The 26,340-nt window shown below is 39.0% G+C and overlaps 1 protein-coding gene across 14 annotated transcripts in view; it reads left to right on the top strand.

Moving 5' to 3' along the window:
• Marchf1 (membrane associated ring-CH-type finger 1) overlaps positions 1-26,340 on the top strand; it is an 854,833-nt gene that overhangs the window by 755,816 nt on the left and 72,677 nt on the right. For 11 of the 14 annotated variants that reach the window (XM_030243793.1, NM_001293784.1, NM_001363124.1 and 8 more), the window contains one exon: positions 12,616-12,695. In XM_030243793.1, the coding sequence (XP_030099653.1) occupies positions 12,616-12,695 (80 nt within the window). The other 3 variants (NM_001166375.1, XM_006509755.2, XM_006509754.4) reach the window with 3 other exon arrangements.

The following is a 26,340-nucleotide window of genomic DNA, read 5'->3' on the forward strand; positions in this document are numbered from 1 at the left end:
TGAATGAACACAGACCCAGAAGTCCTCTACTGTATGTGTGTTGGAGGCCTCATATCAGCTGGTGTACACTGCCTGTTTGGTGGTCCAGTGTTTGAAAGATCTCGGGGGGCAGGGGGTCAAGATTAATTGAGACTGGTGGTTTTCCTACAGGTTCACCCTTCTCCTCAGCTTCTTTCAGCCTTCCCTAATTCAATAACAGGAGTCAGCTTCGTCTGTCCGTTGGTTGGGTGTAAATATCTTCATCTGATTCTTTCAGCTGTTTCGTGGGTCTATGGGAGGTGAGAGACTCTCAGGACTTAAAGAGAGGGACCTTAGATGAAATGCCTGACAGTAGGAAGAGGGAACTTATAGAGCCTACCTCTGGCAGGAAGACAGGACATCAAGTGAGGAATGTGGTTGCCATACCACAATCACAACTCTGACCCATAATTGTTACTGTCTGAAAAAGTTACAGGGATGGAAATGGGGAGGAGCCAGAGGAAAATAAGGTCCAGTGACAGGCCCAAAGTGGCATCCAGCTCAAAGGGAGGTCCCAAGGCCTGACACTGTTACTGAGTGAGGCTATGGGGAGCTCACAAAAAGTAACCTATCATGACTGCAAGAATTTTATTGAGTTTGTTTTTTCTTTCTTTTTTTTTTTTTTTTGGATTACTATTCATAATTAAAACTGGTCATTGTTCAGAAGTTCTCCTTCTTTGTAGGGTCTTTGTGTGATGTAGGTATCGATTAACAATCCAGCTATCCCAAAAGTCCCCCATACCCTCCCCCCCACTCCCCTACCCACCCACTACCACTTCTTGGCCCTGGCATTCCCCTGTACTGGAGCATATAAAGTTTGCAAGACCAAGGCCTCTCTTCCCAATGATGGCCGACTAGGCCATCTTCTGCTACATATGCAACTAGAGACATGAGCTCTGGGGGTATTGTTCATATTGTTGTTCCACCTTAGGGGTTGAAAACCCCTTCAGCTCCTTGGGTACTTTCTCTAGCTCCTCCATTGGAGGCCCTGTGTCCCATCCAATAGCTGACTGTAAGCATCCACTTCTGTGTTTGCCAGGCCCCGGCATAGCCTCACAAGAGACAGCTATATCAAGGCCCTTTCAGCAAAATCTTGCTGGCATATGCAATAGTGTTTCCGTTTGGTGGCTGATTATGGAACAGTCGCTGGATGGTCCATTCTTTCGTCTCAGCTCCAAACTTTGTCTCTGTAACTCCTTCCAGGGGTGTTTTGTTCCCAATTCTTTTTTTTTTTTTTTTTTTTTTCAGAGCAACAAGAGTATTGTTTATTATTTTACTTAACATCCATGTATATAATGTATTTGAATCGAATCCACCCTGATTCCTTCCCTTTCAATCCTTCTTTATCTCTCCAATACTCTATCACTCCCAATTTCATATGATTTCTTTTTTTTTTTTTCCATTTTTTATTAGGTATTTAGCTCATTTACATTTCCAATGCTATACCAAAAGTCCCCCTTACCCACCCACCCCCACTCCCCTACCCACCCACTCCCCCCCTTTGGCCCTGGCGTTCCCCTGTACCGGGGCACACAAAGTCTGCGTGTCCAATGGGCCTCTCTTTCCAGTGATGGCCGACTAGGCCATCTTTTGATACATATGCAGCTAGAGTCAAGAGCTCAGGGGTACTGGTTAGTTCATAATGTTGTTCCACCTATAGGGTTGAAGATCCCTTTAGCTCCTTGGGTACTTTCTCTAGCTCCTCCATTGGGAGCCCTGTGATCCATCCATTAGCTGACTGTGAGCATCCACTTCTGTGTTTGCTAGGCCCCGGCATAGTCTTACAAGAGACAGCTACATCTGGGTCCTTTCGATAAAATCTTGCTAGTATATGCAATGGTGTCAGCGTTTGGATGCTGATTATGGGGTGGATCCCTGGATATGGCAGTCTCTACATGGTCCATCCTTCCATCTCAGCTCCAAACTTTGTTTCTGTAACTCCTTCCATGGGTGTTTTGTTCCCACTTCTAAGGAGGGGCATAGTGTCCACACTTCAGTCTTCATTTTTCTTGAGTTTCATGTGTTTAGGAAATTGTATCTTATATCGTGGGTATCCTAGGTTTTGGGCTAGTATCCACTTATCAGTGAGTACATATTGTGTGAGTTCCTTTGTGATTGTGTTACCTCACTCAGGATGATGCTCTCCAGGTCCATCCATTTGGCTAGGAATTTCATAAATTCATTCTTTTTAATAGCTGAGTAGTACTCCATTGTGTAGATGTACCACATTTTCTGTATCCATTCCTCTGTTGAGGGGCATCTGGGTTCTTTCCAGTTTCTGGCTATTATAAATAAGGCTGCTATGAACATAGTGGAGCATGTGTCCTTCTTACCAGTTGGGGCTTCTTCTGGATATATGCCCAGGAGAGGTATTGCTGGATCCTCCGGTAGTACTATGTCCAATTTTCTGAGGAACCGCCAGACTGATTTCCAGAGTGGTTGTACAAGCCTGCAATCCCACCAACAATGGAGGAGTGTTCCTCTTTCTCCACATCCTCGCCAGCATCTGCCGTCACCTGAATTTTTGATCTTAGCCATTCTCACTGGTGTGAGGTGGAATCTCAGGGTTGTTTTGATTTGCATTTCCCTGATGATTAAGGATGTTGAACATTTTTTCAGGTGCTTCTCTGCCATTCGGTATTCCTCAGGTGAGAATTCTTTGTTCAGTTCTGAGCCCCATTTTTTAAGGGGGTTATTTGATTTTCTGAGGTCCACCTTCTTGAGTTCTTTATATATGTTGGATATTAGTCCCCTATCTGATTTAGGATAGGTAAAGATCCTTTCCCAGTCTGTTGGTGGTCTTTTTGTCTTATAGACAGTGTCTTTTGCCTTGCAGAAACTTTGGAGTTTCATTAGGTCCCATTTGTCAATTCTCGATCTTACAGCACAAGCCATTGCTGTTCTGTTCAGGAATTTTTCCCCTGTGCCCATATCTTCAAGGCTTTTCCCCACTTTCTCCTCTATAAGTTTCAGTGTCTCTGGTTTTATGTGAAGTTCCTTGATCCACTTAGATTTGACCTTAGTACAAGGAGATAAGTATGGATCGATTCGCATTCTTCTACATGATAACAACCAGTTGTGCCAGCACCAATTGTTGAAAATGCTGTCTTTCTTCCACTGGATGGTTTTGGCTCCCTTGTCGAAGATCAAGTGACCATAGGTGTGTGGGTTCATTTCTGGGTCTTCAATTCTATTCCATTGGTCCACTTGTCTGTCTTTATACCAGTACCATGCAGTTTTTAACACAATTGCTCTGTAGTAAAGCTTTAGGTCAGGCATGGTGATTCCACCAGAGGTTCTTTTATCCTTGAGAAGAGTTTTTGCTATCCTCGGTTTTTTGTTATTCCAGATGAATTTGCAAATTGCTCCTTCTAATTCGTTGAAGAATTGAGTTGGAATTTTAATGGGGATTGCATTGAATCTGTAGATTGCTTTTGGCAAGATAGCCATTTTTACAATGTTGGTCCTGCCAATCCATGAGCATGGGAGATCTTTCCATCTTCTGAGATCTTCTTTAATTTCTTTCTTCAGGGACTTGAAGTTTTTATCATACAGATCTTTCACTTCCTTCGTTAGAGTCACGCCGAGATATTTTATATTATTTGTGGCTATTGAGAAGGGTGTTGTTTCCCTAATTTCTTTCTCAGCCTGTTTATTCTTTGTGTAGAGAAAGGCCATTGACTTGTTTGAGTTAATTTTATATCCAGCTACTTCACTGAAGCTGTTTATCAGGTTTAGGAGTTCTCTGTTGGAATTTTTAGGGTCACTTATATATACTATCATATCATCTGCAAAAAGTGATATTTTGACTTCCTCTTTTCCAATTTGTATCCCCTTGATCTCCTTTTGTTGTCGAATTGCTCTGGCTAATACTTCAAGTACTATGTTGAAAAGGTAGGGAGAAAGTGGGCAGCCTTGTCTAGTCCCTGATTTTAGTGGGATTGCTTCCAGCTTCTCTCCATTTACTTTGATGTTGGCTACTGGTTTGCTGTAGATTGCTTTTATCATGTTTAGGTATTGGCCTTGAATTCCTGATCTTTCCAGAACTTTTATCATGAATGGGTGTTGGATCTTGTCAAATGCTTTTTCTGCATCTAACGAGATGATCATGTGGTTTTTGTCTTTGAGTTTGTTTATATAATGGATTACATTGATGGATTTTCGTATATTAAACCATCCCTGCATCCCTGGAATAAAACCTACTTGGTCAGGATGGATGATTGCTTTAATGTGTTCTTGAATTCGGTTAGCGAGAATTTTATTAAGGATTTTTGCATCGATGTTCATAAGAGAAATTGGTCTGAAGTTCTCTATCTTTGTTGGATCTTTCTGTGGTTTAGGTATCAGAGTAATAGTGGCTTCATAAAATGTGTTGGGTAGAATACCTTCTACTTCTATCTTGTGAAAAAGTTTGTGCAGAACTGGAGTTAGATCTTCTTTGAAGGTCTGATAGAACTCTGCACTAAACCCGTCTGGTCCTGGGCTTTTTTTGGCTGGGAGACTATTAATAACTGCTTCTATTTCTTTAGGGGATATGGGACTGTTTAGAAGGTCAACTTGATCCTGATTCAACTTTGGTACCTGGTATCTGTCCAGAAATTTGTCCATTTCGTCCAGGTTTTCCAGTTTTGTTGAGTATAGCCTTTTTCTAAGAAGGGGAAAAGTGTCCATACTTTGGTCTTATTTCTTCTTGAATTTCATGTGTTTTGCAAATTGTATCTTGGGTATTCTAAGTTTCTGGGCTAATATCGACTTATCAGTGAGTGCATATCATGTGTGTTCTTTTGTGACTGGGTTACCTCACTCAGGATGATACCCTCCAGATCCATCCATTTGCTTAGGGATTTCATGAATTCATTGTTTTTAATTGCTGAGTAATACTCCATTGTGTAAATGTACCATATTTTCTGTATCCATTCCTCTGTTGAGGTACATCTGGGTTCTTTCTGGCTATTAAACTTATAGAGGAAAAAGTGGGGGAAGGCCTCAAAGATATGGGCACAGGGGAAAAATTCATGAATAGAAAAGCAATGGCTCTTGCTGTAAGATCGAAAATTGAGAAATGGAACCTCATAAAATTGCAAAGCTTCTGTAAGGCAAAAGACACTGTCAATAAGACAAAGAAGCCACCAACAGATTGGGAAAGGATCTTTACCGATCCTAAATCAGATAGAGGACTAATATCTAATATATATAAAGAACTCAAGAACATGGACTCCAGAAAATCAAATAACCCCATCAAAAAATGGGGCACAGAGCTAAACAAAGAATTCTCAACTGAGGAATATCGAATGACTGAGAAGCACCTGAAAAAAATGTTCAACATCCTTAATAACCAGGGAAATGCAAATCTAAACTACCCTGAGATTCCACCTCACACCAGTCAAAATGGCTAAGATAAAAAATTCAGGTGACAGCAGATGTTGGCAAGGATGTGGAGAAAGAGGAACACTCCTCCATTGTTGGTGGAATTGCAAGCTTGCACATTCACTCTGGAAATCAGTCTGGCAGTTCCTCAGAAAATTGGACATAGTACTACCGGAGGCTCCAGCAATACCTTTCTTGGTCATATATCCAGAAGAGGTTCCAACTTGTAATAAGAACACATGCTCCACTATGTTCATAGTAGCCTTATTTATAATAGCCAGATGCTGTGTTTTTATGTTCATTGAATTCTCAAAAGTCTTTAATTTCTTTCTTATTTCTTTCCTGACCAAGTCACCATTGAGTAAAGAGCTGTTTGGTTTCCATGAGTATGTTGTTTTTATTGTTATTGATGTCCAGACTTAGACCATGGTGATCAGATAGAATGCATAGAATTATTTCAATCTTCTTGTATCTTTTAAGGCTTGTTTTGTGTCTGATTACATGGTCAATTTTGAAGAGGGTTCCATGGAGAGCTGAAAAGATCTATTCTCTTGTTTGGTAGTGAAATATTTTGTACATATCAGTTAAATCCATTTGGTTCTGTTAGTTTCACCATGACTCTGTTTATTTCCTGTTAAAATGACCTGTCCATTGGTGAGAGTAAGGTATTGAAGTCTCACACTATTATTGTGTGAGGTTCAATGTGTGTTTTGAGCTTTAGTAAAGTTTCTTTTAGAATGTGGTGCCTTCGATTTGGGGGCATAGATGTTTAGAATTAAGACTTCATCTTGTTGGATATTTTTTCCTTTAATGAGTATGAAGTGTCCTTCCCCATCCCTTTTGATTATTTTTGGCTGACAATCTATTTTATTGAATATTAGAATGGCTACTCCAGCTTGTTTCTTGGGACCATTTGCTTGGAAAACTCTTTTCCAGCCCTTTACTCTGAGGTGGTGTTTACCTTTGTTGCTGACGTGTGTTTCTTATATGCAACAAAATTATGGATCCAGTTTATGTATTCAGTCTGTTAGCTTGTGTCTTTTGGGGAGGGAATTGAGTCCATTGATGTTGAGAGATATTAAAAACCAATGAGTGTATGTTCTTACTATTTTTCTTGTATCAGGTTAGAGTGTGTGTGTGTGTGTGTGTGTGAGAGAGAGAGAGAGAGAGAGAGAGAGAGAGAGAGAGAGAGAGAGAGAAGAGATTCTCTTTTCTCTTCTTTGGGGTTTGTGAAATGATTAATTTGGAATCATTACTCTTCTTGTGTTGGAGTATGCCAAGATATTGTGTAAATTTGAGTTTGTTATAAAATACCTTTGTTTTGCTACCTATGATGACAGAGAATTTTACTGGGTTTAGTAGCCTGGGTTGGCATCTGTGGTTTCTTAGGGTCTTCATGACGTGTCCATGATCTTCTAGCTTTTTGTATCTTTGTTAAAAAGTCTGATGTAATTTTAATAGGTCTACCTTTATTTGTTACTTGGTCTTTTTCCCTTACTGATTTAATAGACTTTCTTTGTTCTGCACATTTAGTGGTTTGATTATTATGTGGCAGAAGAATTTTCTTTGCTGGTCCAATCTATTTGGTCTTCTGTAGGCTTCTTGTATGTTTATGGCCATCTCTTTCTTTAGGTTAGGGAAGTTTTCTTCTATGATTTTGTTGAAGATGTTTTCTGGCCTTTTGAACTTGGAATCTTCCCCCTCTTCTATTCCCATCATTCTAAGGTTTGGCCTTTTCATTGTCTCTCAAATTTCCTGGAAGTTTTGGGTTAGGAATTTTTTACACTTTGTATTTTCTTTGATTGATGTGTCAATGTCTTTTATGTTATTTCCACACCTGAGATTATCTCTTCCATCTCTTGTAGTCTGTTGATGATGCTTGTATCTATAACTCCTGATCTCTTTCCTGGGTTTTTCTATTTCCAGGGGTACCTCCATTTGTGGTTTCCTTATTGTTTCTATTTTCATTTTTAGGCCTTGGGCCCATTTTGTTCAAGTTTTTATCTGTTTGATTATATTTTCCTATATTTATTTAACACATTTGTTTCTTCTACCTGTTTGCCTGTTTTCTTGTATTTCTTTAACTAGGTTATTTATATCCTCCTGAAAGGCCTCTATCACCTTCATGAAATGAGATTTTAGGTCAGAATCTTGATTTTTAGGTAGGTATTTTAGGATATCCAAGACTTGCTGTGATAGAATAACTGGATTCTAATGCTGCCAAATTACAGTGGATTCTGTTGCTTAAATTCTTGCACTTGCCTTTCACCATATGGTTATCTCTGGTGTTAACTCTCCTGGCTATCTTGGACTAGAGCAAGCCTGCTGGGAAGCAGGCAGTACTGTCTCTGATTAGGTCAGGTCTCCTGTGTCTCTGGTTAGAGCAGTCCTCCTATGTTTCTGGTTATGGCAGACCTCCTGAAAGACAGGTAGGCTTTGGTATCCAGGAGCAAGCACTCAGATCTGCCCAGTGTTCAAGTAGAGGTGCAGGCCAGAAGGGGGATGGAGTTCAAGCAGACCAGAATTGACCCCATATCTGCTAGGCTCTCTGTGAGTCCCAGCTGGCATGAGTATTGGGATGGGGGTCTTACCTGTATCCCTAGTTAGGTCAGACTTCCTAGGAGACAGCCAGGTTATGGGGTCAGAGAAGGTACAAGCATGATGATCTGGCAAGGATGCGGGTAGAGGTGCAGATGAAAAGGAGGATCTATTTTTCTTTTTTCTTCTCCTTCTTCTCCTTCTCCCTCTCCCTCTCTCTTCCCCTCTCCCTCGCCCTCTTCTTCTTCTTCTTCTCCTTCTTCTTCTTCTTTTTTTGGTTTTTTGAGACAGGGTTTCTCTGTAGCCCTGGCTGTCCTGGAACTCACTTTGTAGACCAGGCTGGCCTCGAACTCAGAAATCCGCCTGCCTCTGCCTCCCAAGTTCTGGGATTAAAGGCATGTGTCACTCTTACACGCGTTCTCGCGACCGGCCAGGAAGAACGCAACAAACCGGAATCTTCTGCGGCAAAACTTTATTGCTTACATCTTCAGGAGCCAGAGAGCAAGAGAGCAAGAGCAAGAGCAAGAGCTCTATTGCTTACATCTTTAGGAGCCAGAGCGCAAGAGAGCAAGAGAGAGGGCAAGAGCGCAAGAGTGCAAGAGCTTTATTGCTTACATCTTCAGGAGCAAGAAGCAAGAGCCAGAGCAAAAGAGAGAATGGCGAAACCCCGTCCCTTTTAAAGGAGAATTATCCTCCGCCTAGGACGTGTCACTCCCTGATTGGCTGCAGCCCATCGGCCGAGTTGTCGTCACGGGGAAGGCAGAGCACATGGAGTGAAGAACTACCCTTGGCACATGCGCAGATTATTTGTTTACCACTTAGAACACAGGATGTCAGCGCCATCTTGCAACGGCGAATGTGAGGGCGGCTTCCCACATGTCACCACACCCAGCTGGAGGATCTATTCTTCATTTCTATGACAAGAGTCAACCAGTTATAACTTCAGTCTTATGTACATGCACTTAGTGGGCTGCAGGCATTAAGTCTTACCTAGATACTGTTTTAGTGGAATGCAGGCATGTATTCTTATTTATATGCTGTCTTAGAATTCTGCAGTCATACAGTTTTACCTAGATGATGTCTTAGTGGGCTGCATGAATGCAGGTGTAGCTAGATGGTCTTAGTGGGCTGCATGGAAACAGTCTTACCTAGATGCTTTTAGTGCATTACAGGAACATTTTTATAAACTAAACAATCAAGGTTTTAGAAAGTAAACAAAATACCCAAGATATAAGATACAAATTACAAAACACATGAAACTCAAGCAGAACGAAGACAAAAGTGTGGACACTTTGCCCCTTCTTAGAATTGGGAACAAAACACCCATGGAAGGAGTTACAGAGACAAAGTTTGGAGCTAAGACGAAAGGATGGACCATCTAGAGACTGCCATATCCGGGGATCCATCCCATAATCAGCTTCCAAACACTGACACCATTGCATACACTAGCAAGATTTTGCTGAAAGGACCCAGATAGAGCTGTCTCTTGTGAGACTATGCCGGGGCCTAGCAAACACAGATGTGGATGCTCACAGTCAGCTATTGGATGGATCACAGGGCCCCCAGTGGAGGAGCTAGAGAAAGTACCCAAGGAGCTAAAGGGATCTGCAACCCTATAGGTGGTACAACAATATGAACTAACCAGTACCCCCCTGGAGCCCGTGTCTCTAGCTGCATATATATCAGAAGATGGCCTAGTCGGCCATCAGTGGAAAGAGAGGTCCATTGGTCGTGCAAACTTTATATGCCTCAGTACAGGGGAACACCAGGGCCAAGAAGTGGGAGTGGGTGGGTGGGGGAGTGGGTGGGAGAGCATGTGGGGGACTTTTGGGATATCATTGGAAATGTAAATGAAATAAATACCTAATTTAAAAAAATGGAAAAAAAAAGAAAAGAAAGTAAACAAAAACAAGACATTGCAAAGGTAACACTGAGAATGAGGAAGCACCAAAGGGTACATTCATAGTAGGCAGAAACAAGCCTTCAATCAGCCCTGTTGAAAAATTCTAAAACCAGCACAGAATTTTCTAGAATTGACCTTTCTCTGAGTGGAGAAGCATTTATATACTGACACTAATCTGGGAGTTACTTGCTGGGATTAACTTGCTATACACTTTCAGGTTCCAGTCAAGTGATAAGGGAACCAGAAGAGACTAAGAATAGGAAAGCAGATAGGTACAGTTCCAGGGGAGGGAAACCATGAGCATGCAGGAAAGCTCAGGGGATGCTCAAGAGCACAGGCCTGCTCTTCTGTTAAGTGCGACCAAGAATAAAGTAATCTTTGCTCTACGCTATTTGTGAGTTTGGAAGCATGGACTTTTTCCTAGTAACAAAATAGTAAAAAGGTCTGATACAAAACCCACTTGATTCAGTGTCACCCTGGACCGAAACACTCTGCCAAGCTTTTCCTGTTCTGTGTATTTACTCAGTGGTAAATGTTTCACATTATACAGACTGTCTTTGTGCAGGCACGTGAGATTATAAAATGAGTTTGCTATTATTATGCCTCTTTCAACATCTGCCTAGCACAGCTTCATGGGAACATCTATCTGTGTTCATCATGATGTGGGTCATATCCATAATAATATCTGCAGAAATTTCACACATCTGGGGCCTCATTCACAATTGTAAAGTGAGTAAGCATCAATCTTCAGAAATGAGCTTCGTTCACTGCTTAGTCTGTTCGGAGCTCCCTAATAATCTCTATTTGAATGTTACAAGATGCAATATTAAGAACAGTTACTGCTTATTATTTAAAGAACAGAAATGCAATTTATAAATCTTGGGTATGTACTTAAAATAACAGAGATATTATATTACAGATTTAAAATGTTTTCTTTCTTTCCTTCCTTCCTTCCTTCCTTCTTTTTTACTTACTTATTTGTTGGTGGCATGCCTATACCACAATGCCTGTGAGGGGATCACAGGAGAGCTTGCAGGACCTAGTGCTCTCTGCCTACATATGGGTCCAGAGAAGTAACTTCAGGGCATCAGACTTGACAAGCACCTTTATCAATTGAGCCATCTTTACAGCACCATATGGTGTTTTGAAAGATAATAATATAATAATAATAATAATAACTTGAAAGAAGTGAATCTTGATACAAATACTATATATCATGGAACATGTTTTATCTACTCATAGATCTAAACAGACAATATTCATGAGGTTATAGAAACCTGTAAGTCAGAAGTCCATAGAAGGTGTGCATCAGGCTGGGAACACACTCCCAATGCTAGCATTTCAGCACACTGTTCCATCCACCTGAAATGTCTCTTTAATGACTCCCATTTGCCCTTTAATGTTAGCAAAACTATCTCCTCCTATATGATGTTTCTATGACTGGTATAAGACTACCAAAAACTGGTTGACATTATACACAAATGTGTTTTATAATTCTAGTGATAAAGACTTAACAATTCTTCTCTTGTTTCTTGGTTTTAAATTAGTTTCTCTTTTTCTGAACCCCACAATCATAAGTGTTAGACAATTTCCACATTTTGGACACCAGCGTTTTGAGAAATACTTTGAAATTTGCAATCCTTTTTCCCTTAGTGTTATTTTCTTAGTGAGAAAGTTATGTGTTTTACTGAATCAGTCAACCAGACTAGAGTATAGACCTGTAATCCCGTTGGTTTCTCTTGTTCAAAAGAAAAGAGACTTTATCTCTAGTGATTAGAACATAAAAGACAAAGCCAGATTCTTAGTCCAAATATTCAATTCTATATCTTAACAAAAAGCTACTTCAATTTCTAAGCTTCCTGACTGTACTTAAAAATAATTACAGTGTTTACCACAAACACTTGGTGTGTTAATTGAATATGCAGAAATGGTTCTAAACAACTCAAACTGACAATTTGTTCATGTGTAAAATTATTGTAAAGATTAGATAAAGCCACAGGATAAGTCCAATAGTGAATTATTGGTATAACATGGCTTCTACTATATTAGCATTGTCTACACTAAACATAACAGTGTGAAGAAGTCAAGTGGAGTCTGCAAATATTGAATGTCAAAAAAAAAAGAACTTAGTGAAATAAACTTAACTTTTCATTGTCCATCTGATTTATTTCAAGTTGTTAGCTTCAAATTAGTATGTCCTAGGGAGGGGCAAAATGTAAGAAAAGTCAACAATGTTTTTGAAAGATGTGTTTTGTTTACTCTAATAATGAATTCACAACAGTAGTAGCTGCAGGATTTTATATTTTACAAACTGTTCTCAAATATATGGTCTCATTGGGGCCTTGTTGCTAACTCAAGGTGTTTTCTAGCAACCTGATGACTATTTGATTATTCACATTTACCAGCCTATCACAACCCTTCTCACTTCTTGGCTTTGTGGTGCTTTATTTCATTGGGACCTCTAAATACTCATTTGTTTCCCAGGCAAATTGAGCTATTCCACTCCAGTGCTCAAAGTAAATAGAATAGAAACTTGTGGAATCATCTTCCTCTCTCACAAGTGAAGCAACAGCAGGGCAGTGCAGCATATCAGCTGTTTCAAGTTCCCTAAATGGGTTTTACTTTTGCAAAACAAGCCCCCTGACTTCCCAGATTCAATGAACCTCACTATGAGCAACATGACCAGCAGCCACATTTGCTGTAATTTTTTAAATATGTGGAAAAAAAGCAAGATATCAACCATGTATTACCTTAATCAAGATGCCAAATTATCTAACTTGTTTCTCCAGGCAAGCAGCCCAACGACAGGGACAGCTCCCAGGAGCCAGTCAAGGTTGTCTGTCTGTCCATCTACTCAGGACATCTGCAGGTAAGCCCTGGGCAAATTATTCTATTCAATATTTCTTAGACCAGTATTTTGTACTTTTGTTTTATGATGTGAGAACCTATGGCTCCTGCTTCTGCTATAAGTTGTCCATGGTTATAGCCACACACACACATACTTTAGTTTTTTGTTTTTTGTTTTTTGTATTCTCAGTTTATCTTTACCAACTTCTGGTCATACTGTCATGTTCATCATTCTCTCTTTCTCTCTTTGTTTTCCCATGACTTTCCTTTCCATTCCCACTTCCCATCCTTTTGCCTGTTGCCTTGTATAGATCTTCACTCTTGCATGACATGTCAGAAGACGAGCACTGCACCCCTGTTGTAGTGTTGAGCCATGCTAGAAAAGAGTCTGGTAAGAAACCAGTAAGACAGAATCCTAGGAGGAGGAGGAGGGTTTCTCAGAGATATGAACATGCAGAAGAGCAAGCCAAAGAGAAAAGAAATGACTTTCACCTCCAGATCTCAAGTCCCAGGTGGAGAGAACTTGATATGGAGTCTTCAGATTCGTCTTCCACAGATGAGAGTCAATGGGTTCAGGCAAAAAGGCAAGCCCAGGTTAAATTCAGACTGTCTCGGCGAAGGAGAAATAACAAGCCATGTGGAAGCTTGACTGAGTCTTCTACTTCTGACAGAATTGAACTTGTTGATCTGGGATCCAAAGAGGAAAAGCACCAGGAGCTGACAGAATGTGGGAGTCACACTTTAAACATCTGTAGAGGAAAAGTCATAAGGTACCAAGAATGCAGTCATCCACCGCCAAGGGGGTCCTTGGTGGAGAGGACACCTGCAGAGAGCCACTCAGGGAGTAAAGGCAAATACTGCCACAGAGATCCTCAGCTCTTGCATACACTTAATCAAAAAGAAACAATCAAGAAAAGATTTTCAGAAACTGATTTCAATACTGAAATCCTGGCAGCTGTAGAAAGGGACGAGTGTGGGGAAGACACAGGGCTCCAGCTGAATACCTCTACCCAGAAGCCTCCTGCTGCCTATGATGATGGCTCTGATAATTTCGAAGTGTGCAGGTCAGTAGCTGTAGTGAAAGACTGGACGCAACCCAATTATAAGTCTTCTGGATGGGAGCTCAGTATGTGTTTGTGACCTTCCCTCAAAACATGACATTCATTTGTAGTGTTATAGGTTAGATGTAAAGTGATAACACTAAAAACAGAAGACTATGAGAAAAATCCATAGGTACAAAAACATGGGATTGGGTTTTTTATCTTCGCTTTAATATAGGACTTATCCTGGAATAGAAATGGGCAAAGCAGATGATTTTTGTACTTATTTTACCTAAAACCACAATTGCAGAGGCAGTAGGAGTGAGGCTTTGTGGAAATGTTCAGTATAAATATAGCCAAATTTCTGCAGCCTGACAAAGATAGTCAAGCTAAAGGTTCTTAAAGGTCAGCCTTTTGCATCAGAAAAATCTTCTGTGTTGTTGGCTCCAGTTTGCTCTTCAGTTGTCTGACTCAGCAGGGTAACTAAAGACCCAGAGGACAGGGACACAAGTCCTGGGCTTGTTGGATGACTACCAGATACTCTAGGGAAGGAGAGCTTCATTCATTTTACCAGTAATCACCTACTGGTAATTTCTAACCATGTGTACATTTCTTAGCAATAAGATCATTTTGTTCTGTTTGTTCGTTTGTTCTGTTTGATTTCAAAGCATATGATTTTTAAAGATAACTTAATGTTAATGTGGGCTTTCTATCATTGTAGATATGAGTGAGGCAAATTTTAAATATTCATATGCTACTAAATCATTTCAACTGAACTCTGAGACCAAGTAAATATTTCCACTGCATACTGTTCATTTTGCTTTGATTTTATAAAAGCTGAAATTATTTAATAAAAATCTACTGTGTGCATGCATGTAAATCATATGAACTAGAGGTTGTAGTCCATATGTACTCAGACCAGAACAAGAAAAAATAAGGTCTACATGTGAATAACATGGCAACTTGTTCTCTCAAAGCTGTATCAGACAATTACTCATAAAATGTTCATTTGTTCCTGCATTGAGGCACAGTATGCTCTGGACTGTATTCTGAGCATTGAACATATACAGTGCATGGCATTTTTATAGTTTCTGATGTGGTAGCACTTCGAGTTGGGTGAAGAACACAGACACAGCAATTATTTCACCGTTAGTATGGATTTACGACCACAATAGAGGGTTTAGAGATACATGACTCAAGGGCTCAAATTACTTTAGAAATCAGAGGTTAATTCAAAGTACAAATAGGAGTTGATGGAAGAAAGAAGGAGGAAGCTGATGCTGCAGAGAATACTGGTCACAGGCAGCCAAGAGGAGAGAGGAACAAGACAGGAGTGTGACAGTCCAGGGAACCGAGAGCCAGGATGTGGTGAGTGAGGGGAGTGGATGGTAGAGATTCAGAAGAAGAAGTGGGATGGACCAGAATTGTCAAGGCCTTAAAATATGCTAGGAAGTTTTAAGGGTTTAGAAGCAAAGCAACAGACTAGGGAAATGGTTCAGTGGGCAGAGATCCCATGGCAAAAGCATGAGGATCTGAATTCAAATCCACAGCATGCTTAAAACTCCAGGTGCAGTAGCATACACTTATAGTCTCAGCACTGAGGAGTAAAAGGCAGGTGGATGCTTAGGAAGGTCCCTAGACGAGACCAGGAAGCCCTGGTCAGCGATTCTAGCCAAATCAGTGAAATCTTGGTACACTTAGAGATCCTGTCTCAAAACACAGGTAAAAGGCCAGCAAAAATGGTTTTGTGTATAAGGGTGCTTGCCACCAAATCTAAAATCATGAGTTCAGTAACCAAGATGCACAATATGGACATTATGGAATGACAGAACCAATTCTCCTAAATTGTCTTCTGATTCCCACAAACACAAAAAATGGAAAGCATATACCTACACATGCACATGTGAACACACACACACACATATACACACATGCACACATAAATAAATAAATAAATAAATAAATAAATAAATAAATAAATAAATAAATAAATGCCAGGAAATGCAATAATTATTTTTAATAATAATAATAATCAACTGGAGGCAACTGGGAAAGAAACTAGGTGTTGGCCTCTGGCTCCACTTCATACATACATGTGTGATGTACATATAAAACACACACACACACACACACCCCATACAAGAAAAGTGGAATTATGTGATTTTATACAGCAATGTGTGCTTCACATAATTCTTTGAATGTGATGACCATGTGTCTTTGCTGAAAGCTTACACTATTTCTTATCTAATGTCCAGCTTAAAACTCCTTTTGACAGTTCCCAAATCTACTTCTAATATTATTTAATAAATGACACTCATAGATGCTAACTTACTGGCAAGTGGAGTGGGGGAAAGTAATATTTGCATCTAAAGCCAGAGTGGCAGGTTCTCCTTTATAAGTACTTCTTTAGGGGAACACTTCCAGTGATAAGTAATTTACTTAACTTAGACTTCTACATGTGACAATAAGCCCAAAGGACCTATAGATATTGTTTTCTGCTGTGTGCTGCCATCAAAATAACCAACTGCTCTAGACAGCATACAATAATGGCTGAGGACCAAAAGTGTCAAGAGACGTGACGTTTCCTATAACTAGTCTGTTGTCTAAGTGGGAGACATTGAATAAATAACCAAAAAGCAGAAGTTTAAGAGAACAAAGGCTAATTTTAAGTAGAGGAATGCTGCAGGATTTGGAGAAAAATAAAATATCATCCTGATCTAATATGATGCAGAAATCCCTTTAGATGAGCTGGAACTAAAGCCAGACAAAGTGAACTTCAGATAGACAGAGGTGCATGGATGTAATTTCAGACATTCAAGTTGATACAAATACCATTAGGTCAGACAGAGCTGAGGAACCAACATTGTTCACTGATGTTCCTTTGAATTTCTATGGGTAGATTTGAAGAATAATAAGGGCTAAGACAAATTTCAAAGCATTTTTAATAAAATACAGAGTCTATCCAAGTTGTTTTGCTCTGTTCTATAGATCTCTGCTTTCCAACAGCCTCCATGAACTTCTTAAGTTCTTTTAGCCTATCTTCAGCCAGAAATAGTTCATCGTTGGTTTTCTCATATCCCATGGGAATTTTCATGATATTCTTCTAAAGAATAAAAATATTCCAATGCAAAAATATATGCAGGAAGTATTTTTGCTAAATAAAATTGGCTAGAAGAGTGACAAACAAGTCACTATAACCCTGTTCTGTACTGTTAACAGGAAATGGTGTATAGAATTACTCTACTGAAAGCTACAGTGATAAAGGTTAGTGGAAGTGAGTAGGAAGGACATGGTGGTAGCCCACTAAGTAACTAGGAAGCACCTTAATTGTTAGGTCTAGTGAGAGCATAAGACAAAGTTGTTGACGGCCATGGTACCCTGGAGAACCTGAGAAATGTGAGATACTGGTATTTATAAATGTAAGAGACATTAGAGGCCAGTTGACTTGAGAACGGTGTGATGAGTTACATTATAAGCAAGCCATTTGTGATTCCAAATGTGCTCCAGTGTAGATTTTCCATCAGTCAGTCAGTCCTGGACACATGCACAGAATAGAATCACTAAATGGACTCAACAAGTCGTATACATATGTGTGCCTGTCTATGTATGTTACTACTATTACTACTACTACTACTAATAATAATAATAATAATAATAATAATAATAATAATAATAATAAAAGAAAATATGAAAAATTTTAGAGAGGATGTCACTAGAGGATTTGGGAGGAAAGATGGAGTAATCTAGATGGAGTTCTATGTATAAAACTCTCAAAACATACTATATGCAAAATAATAATAGGCATGCTGTTGAAACACAGCACAGTTGGAGCTGATGATAATTTTTCAGTGATTGGTGAGCTATACACTATAAAATCAAACAACTATGTACCTATAAGTCACATAGGTTGATGTGATATACTGACAAGAGAAAATAATGGTTGGCAAACATGAAAAATGTCCTCAAGGTCAGAGAGGACAGAAGGATTTGGGGATCATTTTGAGGGGAATGTAGGAGGCCTAAACAAGAAAATTAAATTTCTACAAGAAACACTGTAGGAGAAATGCTTCCAGATTGATCACAGACACCATGATCCCCTGCGCAGGGAGGAAGACAATGGTGAGAGAAGCAGCAAATGCCTGTGAACTTGTAGTTCTGTTGCTTCAGACATGCAAAGGCAGATCTTACTTTAGTCACAACCACGAAGAAGAAGCAACCCCTGAGCCCTTCCTCCTTTTCTGTTCCTGGCATTTGGCCCACATGTGGACACCATATCCTCTTTCCCATACTTGTCTCAGTCTTATTCTGAACACGTATTGCTATTAGCCAATTACCATTTGGAAATTAAATCGCCGTGTGGTTATGTGTATGGCTCAAAAGTTGCCTTACAGGAAAATCACATCTAAAAGTAAAAGATCAGAACATGTTGGCCTTTTGTTGGAGTTTTCAGTGGTTTGTACTCTCAGTGGGAAGTGCAGAATCTTTAATATGATTTCTAAGTCCTCACATGATCTCTGTGTGAGACTTGCCTCTGCAGTTTTGGTATGCACCATTAACTATGACCTACCTGTGCTGATATGTTTCTCATTCCCTGAAAGCATCTAGGGTTTTTCTTTACATGGCCCCCTATGACCCTCACTAGACTGATTGCTAGTCACTGTTTCTCAGTTTAAAAAGCCATTTCTCCCATTATACTCAACTCCTAACTAATGCTCAAGACCTCTCAGTTCCATGACATATTTTATTTTAATTCATTTTTAGAAATAACTGTACTCTGTTCACATTTATTTCCCTCCACACATACTAGTCTTTCTCATTGTCTTTAATCTCTTATCACTTTCAATGGTTTCCTTCTTCATCCCAAATAATGCCTTCTCTGCCTTACTCATACACATATACATATGTACATGTATTGCTAAATTTAGAATGCACGTGAGAGAATACACACAGCATAGTTTTCAATGGTAAAATGCAGCTATTTTGTGATTAACTGCAATCTTTTTTTGCTAACATTTGCAAAGCATTTGTACCTTGGAGATACAACAAACTTCTCAGCATATTTTTTTTTTAATTTAAGGAAAATATCCTTTTTAAGCCATTGATGTTGATTATGTGAAGTCATAGTATCCAGTTCTGGGTAAGCTTGCCACTAAAAAAATCTACCTATGAAGGATTCTTGAGTCTTGTGGTTCTAAGACCTTAACATGAATCTACAACTACTAGAGAGTTTATTTAAACATAGATCACTGGTTATTTCTAGAGTCTTCTGTACTCTGGTATTAAGACCTTGAATTTACATTTCTGGTATAGTCACAGATGATACTGATGCTTTAGACTAAAAATCATGTCTTAAGAACCATAGTTGTATGTCATAGGTCTCTCATGGTTTAGATGGGAAGAAAGTGGAAGACAGGGAAGCAAAAGATGAGTTAGGAAAGCTGTTAGACATTTGTGGTACATCATAACTCAGTTTCTTTCTTGTTCACAATCATAGGCTGATACAGTTGAGCCATTACCAGAAACCCAATCATCCTGGTTAGGCTGCTGCTTCCATTTCAAAGCCACTTCCTCAACTCAGTCAACCCCAATTCCTTCTGTGAGCCCACAGCTTCCTGAATCCTGTTTCTGACTCTTGTTTCATCTATGTAGGATGTATTCATTCTACAACTAGTCACTTCATTTCATTCCCTACATATTGCTTCTGTTCCAGGACATATTTCTCAAGTCTACTGCTCCATTCAAGTCCTTTTTATTTACCTTTCTCAGTTCTAGGGGCCAAACCTAGGGACCTATACACATTAGAAAGCTACATTATCATGTTGCCCCTATCAGGCTTTCCCTACCCACAAGCGATAAATACTAATTTATAGTAAGTAGAAGTAGAAAAGAAAGCATTAATGTGGGCATGAGTGCAGATGTCTATAACATTTAATAAGCTGAGACAGGATGATCATGATTCAATAACATCCTGGTATACATATAAAAGCCTTGTCTCAAAACTCGAAAGGAAGAAAATAGTGTGTTAAATGAAGAAATACTGAATCCAGGTATCCAGATAGCTTCAGGGACTTCAAACACTCAAACAATGTAGCTGTTTTCTTGCCTGTATGTTGACATTTCTTTCTAGAGACAGTTTTCATGTTCATTGAAAAGGAGAAAGTTGGCATAGAGGGAGACAACTTCAGATCATTAGCAGTGGTCTGAAAGAGAAAGGATATGTTCCCAACTTCTTGAAAATAAATCTGATGTAAGGAATATAATCAGCTTGGCCTAGGTCTCATGTATCCAAAAGTCAGTCACAATAGGGATATAGAGTATAAAGCCCTGGAATGAAAAGCTATATTTAAAATGGAGCTAAGAGCAACTCTCTGGGATACTATTGATCAACAAAAGGATATTTAAACAGGAAAAAATAACAGTATGAATAGCAGAAGTGGAGGAAAATTATGATAAAAGAGAAAAAACAAACTAGAAGAATAGGATAGTGCTCAGTTTCACCATCATTAAGTGTGGTTTTTCCTTTTCTTTATTGTCTTCTCCAAATGCTTACAGTTAGACATGCTTCAATTATCACCTCATTTATTCTACTCTCTGAAGCCTTTCCAAGATAGCATGGCCCACAACGATTTTTGCTTTCTTGCAATTCCTATAGTAAGCATCGCATACCTAGTACTCAATTAACCTAATTCCATGTGCATTTATTCTCTGTGCCCCCTGTGTTCTTTGAAGATAGTACTGTGTGTGGCATTCATGTTATGGCCTCTAATACAACTGTTGTTACGTTGCTCAAGATGAACTTTTGAAATGGCTTTCACAATCACTGAGACCTGGGAGTACAGGCTTGCATAAACCATGGGGAATAATGAGAACTGGGTGCACAGTGTAAAGCAAGTCAAGTATACTGAATTCCTTCCCTTATTTCTTTAAAAGGGGAAAGCTAAAAGCCAGTGATAATTCCTAAAGATGCTCTGGTTTATGTGACTTGCCTAGAGTCAGAAGATACTACATGGTAACTTTTATATATATTCTGGATGGTCTTGTTTTTATTAAGCCTGGGGTCTCACACCTTTAATCCATATGTTTGGTAAGAAGATGCAGATTGATCTCTGTGAGTTAAGGCCAGGCTAACCTATGTAACAAGTTCCAGGTCAGCCAGACCTACATGGTGAAATACATAGCCAAACAGTATCAAAGGAATTTTTAGAGCCACAAGACCATGCTTCTTGAAAAACAAAATCTAACTCTGAGCATTGAGCCTAAGAACCTACAAGAAGTATATTTTAAGTTGATCTTGATACCCATTCACTTGTTATTCAAACAGATCTCACAAAGAATTCATAAAGCATTGGTGGATGAGATGGCTCAGTGGGTAAAAGTACTTGAAATCAAGCATGACTTAGTTCAATCCCTAGGACCCACATGGTAGAACGAGCCAAATACCTACCCACATAAACAAATTACAGATTTACAATTTAAATTAAAACATGTGACTGAAATGGATGCATTGGCTATGGTACATAAAATAGGCACATCTTCTTTGCACTACAAGTAGAGTACATAGGTTTCGGTACATATAGATCTATAGAACTTGGAAGTTTTGTTTGGTGACTTTTTAAGATCTTCCCCAAACTAACGACATTGGTTATAGAGTCAAATATTCAATAAAAGTTGCATTTAAGACAAGAAATAAAGAAGCGTTCATAGGGACATAATAGTACTACAACAATATTCACTTGTCCGAGTTTCTCCGAGCTTCAAATTGAGATGGACATCTTATGTATTCTTTTAAGGGTCGCAAGAATAAATATGAGAAGATAGACAATATTCTCGAAATCATGTAAGAACTCCTTACTATAATCATGAATACTGCTGTATGTAGGAAGTATAATTTGCCTCTACACAAGCTCATTCAAGTAAAGGCATAGCCAAGGAAGGCAGGAGTGACATCACACAACTTTTGATATTTACCACAATTTTACATATGCATGATTAAATTTTGTAGAGATATGAAAGCTAGGACAAATGTGATGCAGGTAAGATTTCTAAAGTAAAACAACACTTTGGTGAGTAGCTTTGTACTAGAGAGTCAAGTAGATAAAATATAAGCTTTTCAGTGTGTGTGTGTGTGTGTGTGTGTGTGTGTGTTACATGTGTGCCATGGAGCATGTGTGGTAGTCAGAGAAGAATTTGTATGAGCCCCTTCTATCCTTCCACTATATGTATCCTGGTGTTCAAATTCAGGTTGTAGGGCTTGGCAGTAAGTGTCTTTATTGGCTGAGCCATCTAACTGGCTCTAGAAAATTCTTTTTACCATAACTGTTTAAACAATTATCAGTCATTAGGAAGGTTTGTTCATGATTTGCTCATTACCTAATTGACCCTCCACCTATCTGCTCATTGAAGATCCTTGGAACATCAGCATGCATTACCATCCATCTCCACTTCCTTGAATGTACTATTTTCTCTGGCACTCTTCTCTTTCTGAGAAGGTTCCTGAAACCTGGCTCTCTGTATTTTTCACCTGTTGATTCTGGATTTGTATTCAGTTAGTGGTGGGACTCTGTCCCTTTCTTAGGACAAGTGAAACCAACTGTCTATTATTGTCAAAGTTCTTTGCATGGTGGGCTTAGTTACTTTGTATTGGTGTGACAGACACAATGACCAAGGCATCTTACAGAAGAAATAGTTTACTTGAGGCTCAGTTTCAGCAGGGAAGACCATGGCCATCATGGCAAGAGCAGGCAAGCAGCAAGCAGCAGGCAGCAGGCAGGCAGGCAAGGTGTTGGAGCAGGAACAGGGACAACATCTTATGACACAATTAGAAGATAAAGAGAAGGGGAATGGGAATGACATGGGCCTTGAAACCTCAAAACTCACCTCAGTAATGGACATCCTCTAACAAATCCACACATGCTAATCCTTCCCAAACAGCTCCACCAACTAAGAACTAAGTGCTAAAACACATGCGTCTATGCAGGACATTCTCAGTCAAATCACAATGGGTAGGATATATGTTATTCCATCTGTAGTGTTGTGATTACAAGGGTCATCCTATGTAATGCAATAGGAAACATGCATTTCTAAAAGATAGTAAGTGCTAAAGAAAACGCAAAGGGTTTGCACTCTTCCTTATGTCTTGGCTTTTGTTTGACTGAGTCTTTAGGGAATTAAGAGCACCCTTTATCCAGTTCATCTCAATAGCAGCTAAAAGGAGTACAGTGGTTCATGCTTAATATCCTAGCACTTGAGGAGTGGAAGCAGGAGGATCAAACCTTTCAAGGCTAACTTCAGTTTCCTAGTGTTCGAGGACAAACAGAACTACATGATATCCTGCTGCTAACAAGAAAAAACAAAAAACAAAAAAACAACCAACCAAACAAACAGCTGAATTGGTAGAAACTGCAGGTATAAATAGCATTGATGACCTTCCACAATCACAATACATGGAAGGGTACTCATGGGAGTCAGGAGTTTCCTAAACTCTCTACCTGGGATGGTTCAACTTAGAAAGAGTGAAGCAGCCCTGTCTCTGCTTATGTCATTGCCTGAGGAAGAACACACTGCGCAGAGCTAATAAGTGCACTTCCTGCACTGCAGGTGTCTTAGCACTGATCTCTTCCTTGGAACGAATGATGGCAGCCATTGCAATCCAGGGGTGAAACCCCAAATGCATACCATGCTCTGTTATCTCACAAAGTAAAGATTTACCCACAGAGAGGAAAAAGAAACACTTGTCAAGCTACAATTTAATGTTATAAATGTTTAGTGTTATTTAACCCACTCTTTCAGCATTTATCAAATTACTTGTTATTTTCAATGAAAAGAAACAAGGAAGATACTGAAATAAATAAGGCATATAAAGATAAATCAAAAGAATCATTAAAATGTCATTTATATCCTTATATATTTAAAGGTATGCCTTCCTCTTTTATATAACTTTTTAATCTATGAGAATTTCAAACATATGTACAATGAAATATGATCATATCCACAGTCCACTCCCACTGTCTCCCCAATACATCCCCCTCCAACTTCACCCCCTGCCTCTGTGAAAACCATCAAGTCCAAGTAGCACTGTATGGGTAAGGGGCCATCCCTTGGACCACATATATAGCTTGTTCTTAGCTGGGTTTTTTTTTTTAAGGAATCTTCACAGTTTTAGAGAGAATGTTCACAGGAGAGGAACAGCAGTGTTAATTATTTCATATAATCAGAGCATCCTACATTGATTAATTACTTTCTAATCTGGCTAAATAAGTTCCACAAATTTGGAAATTGCATGCATTCTATAGGCCAGCTGTTAAAGCTGGGCTTCTAGAAAGGAACAAACAAAAGTAGACCACTGTTTCTTCCCATAACCATACAGAAGTAGATTTGAATATCAGTGGGAAATTTTGTAACCTTAGAAAACCTCAGGCAAAGTAAGCTTAAGATGTCAGCCTTGCAATCTACCAGCTTGACTTTAAAAAAAAATCCCTGAATCAGCATTTCACAAACAAATCCTCAGCCTGAGATGCCTGTGAGACTCACTCAGGATCTTTAAAGAAAATACTTCATTTTCTGGATCCTTCTGGAGATTTCAGTATGAGAGCATTTTTAAGAATATCCTGGTATATTATATACATACACACACACACACATATGCTATTATGATCTGGTCCATAGATAGATAGATAGATAGATAGATAGATACATACATACATACATACATACATACATATATACATATAGATAGATAGATAGATAGATAGATAGATAGATAAATAGATAGATAGATGATAGATATGTGTATATATGTGTGTATGTATGTATATATGTGGAATAATATATCTATATTTTATATTATATATATATTATTCCAAATACATATGCATATATATATATATATATATATATATATATATATGCATGGAGAAGGGAGGAGAGAGTAAGAATAGGGGACAGGGAAAGGAGAGAGAGATGGGGAGACACCTTTACAAAATTATGAAAAAAAAATTTATGAGGTTTTTAAATATAATACAAACACCTAATAATGGAGACTGATAGAGAAAATTATTTCCTCCCCTTTTCTGGAGTTATCTAAAATTTAGGATAGCAGTTACAATGTGAGTAACTGTATTGTAAGAGTAGAAAACGCAGTTACTTCTAGCTCTTAAATTAAACTTCAAATTTTCCATCGAGTTGGCATAGATTAATGAAACCCAATTTTAAATGAAGCTTTAAGGGAAAGATGAGGTCATAAATCAAAAGATAGTCACTGCATCTGTGCATCTGGAAATGTGTTAAATAAGCTAATCAGTGGGTCCCCACCTGCCTGGGTTTTAACCTCTCTCTCTCTCTCTCTCTCTCTCTCTCTCTCTCTCTCTCTCTCTCTCTCTCTCTCTCTCTCTCTGTGTGTGTGTGTATGTGTGTGTGTGTGTGTGTACCCTGAAGTTTGAGAATCACTGAGGGTACAGACAAGCAGCCAGGGAATTATACATCCATATACAATGAGATGAGTATAGCATGGATGCTTTAGTGTGTAAGAAAAGGAGGCTAGATGAGTGTATGCGTAAGACAGTGAAATGAAGGGACTGCCTATGTTGGCAATAGTGTCTGACTGTCAAGTTCTGCAGAAAAATTAAGTGCATGGTAGTATGTAATGTTTTGGAGTCTCTGGAACCACATTGGCCAACAACTCCAAAAAAAGGTAATGCATTTCTAGTACTGGGGCCTTTATGTGCAGTTATGTGGTGTCTAATTGAGATATTGTCACCTCTTATGAGTCACTCTACTCAAATTCTTTTCATGTGTGTGTGTGTGTGTGTGTGCACGCGCATGTGTAATATACATATATATATATATGTATATATAATATGTACATATAACATATCATAGTATATCATATATATGAGGATGCCTCTACAGTAGTGAGTTTGCATGTAGCTTTTTGTCCCTTTCCCTTTTCTTTCTACTCAGTCTACTCATTTTTATGGCCTAATGAATTTAAACAGAATTGTTTACAGAGGCATGGATAAGGGCTGTTTACAAGAGAATGAGAGATCACCAATGTTTTCACCACCATCAAAAAAGTTTCTCTTTCCCTTGGCAGCCACTAACTGCCTACAGATCCTCAGGAGGGGTAAGCTCTCATGAGCATCCCCTCTTTCATAGTGATTGCTGGTAGACACAGTCTTGGGCTGGTCTTGAACAGATAATCATAATTGCTATGAACTCCTGAGTATGGTGACCATGAAATGTTCAGAAGACAACATTCCACAACACTTCAGCTCTTTATATTCTTTTCATCCCTTCTTCTGCAGTGTTCCCTAACCCTTAATGGAGCACGTGTCTGTGTGTGTGTCTGTGTATGGGTGTGTGTCTGTGTATGTATGTGTGTCCCATTTTAAAGCTGAACACTCAACAGCCACTTCTTTTCAGTATTTAATCAGTTATGCATCTTTGTGATAATGCCATCAACTTTAAAAAGACACTTTTGTGACCAAAGCTGACTATTTTATGGAAATAGACAATGATAGTTTATTACTACAATATGTCCATTTAATAAAGTAAACCATAGACAAACTCCCCACTAAGATCTGTGGCCTATCCAGATTCAAGCTTGTGAGGAAGTTTACAATACAAAAA

Source organism: Mus musculus, chromosome 8, assembly GCF_000001635.26.
Source record: "Mus musculus strain C57BL/6J chromosome 8, GRCm38.p6 C57BL/6J".
Taxonomy (NCBI): Eukaryota; Metazoa; Chordata; class Mammalia; order Rodentia; family Muridae; genus Mus; species Mus musculus.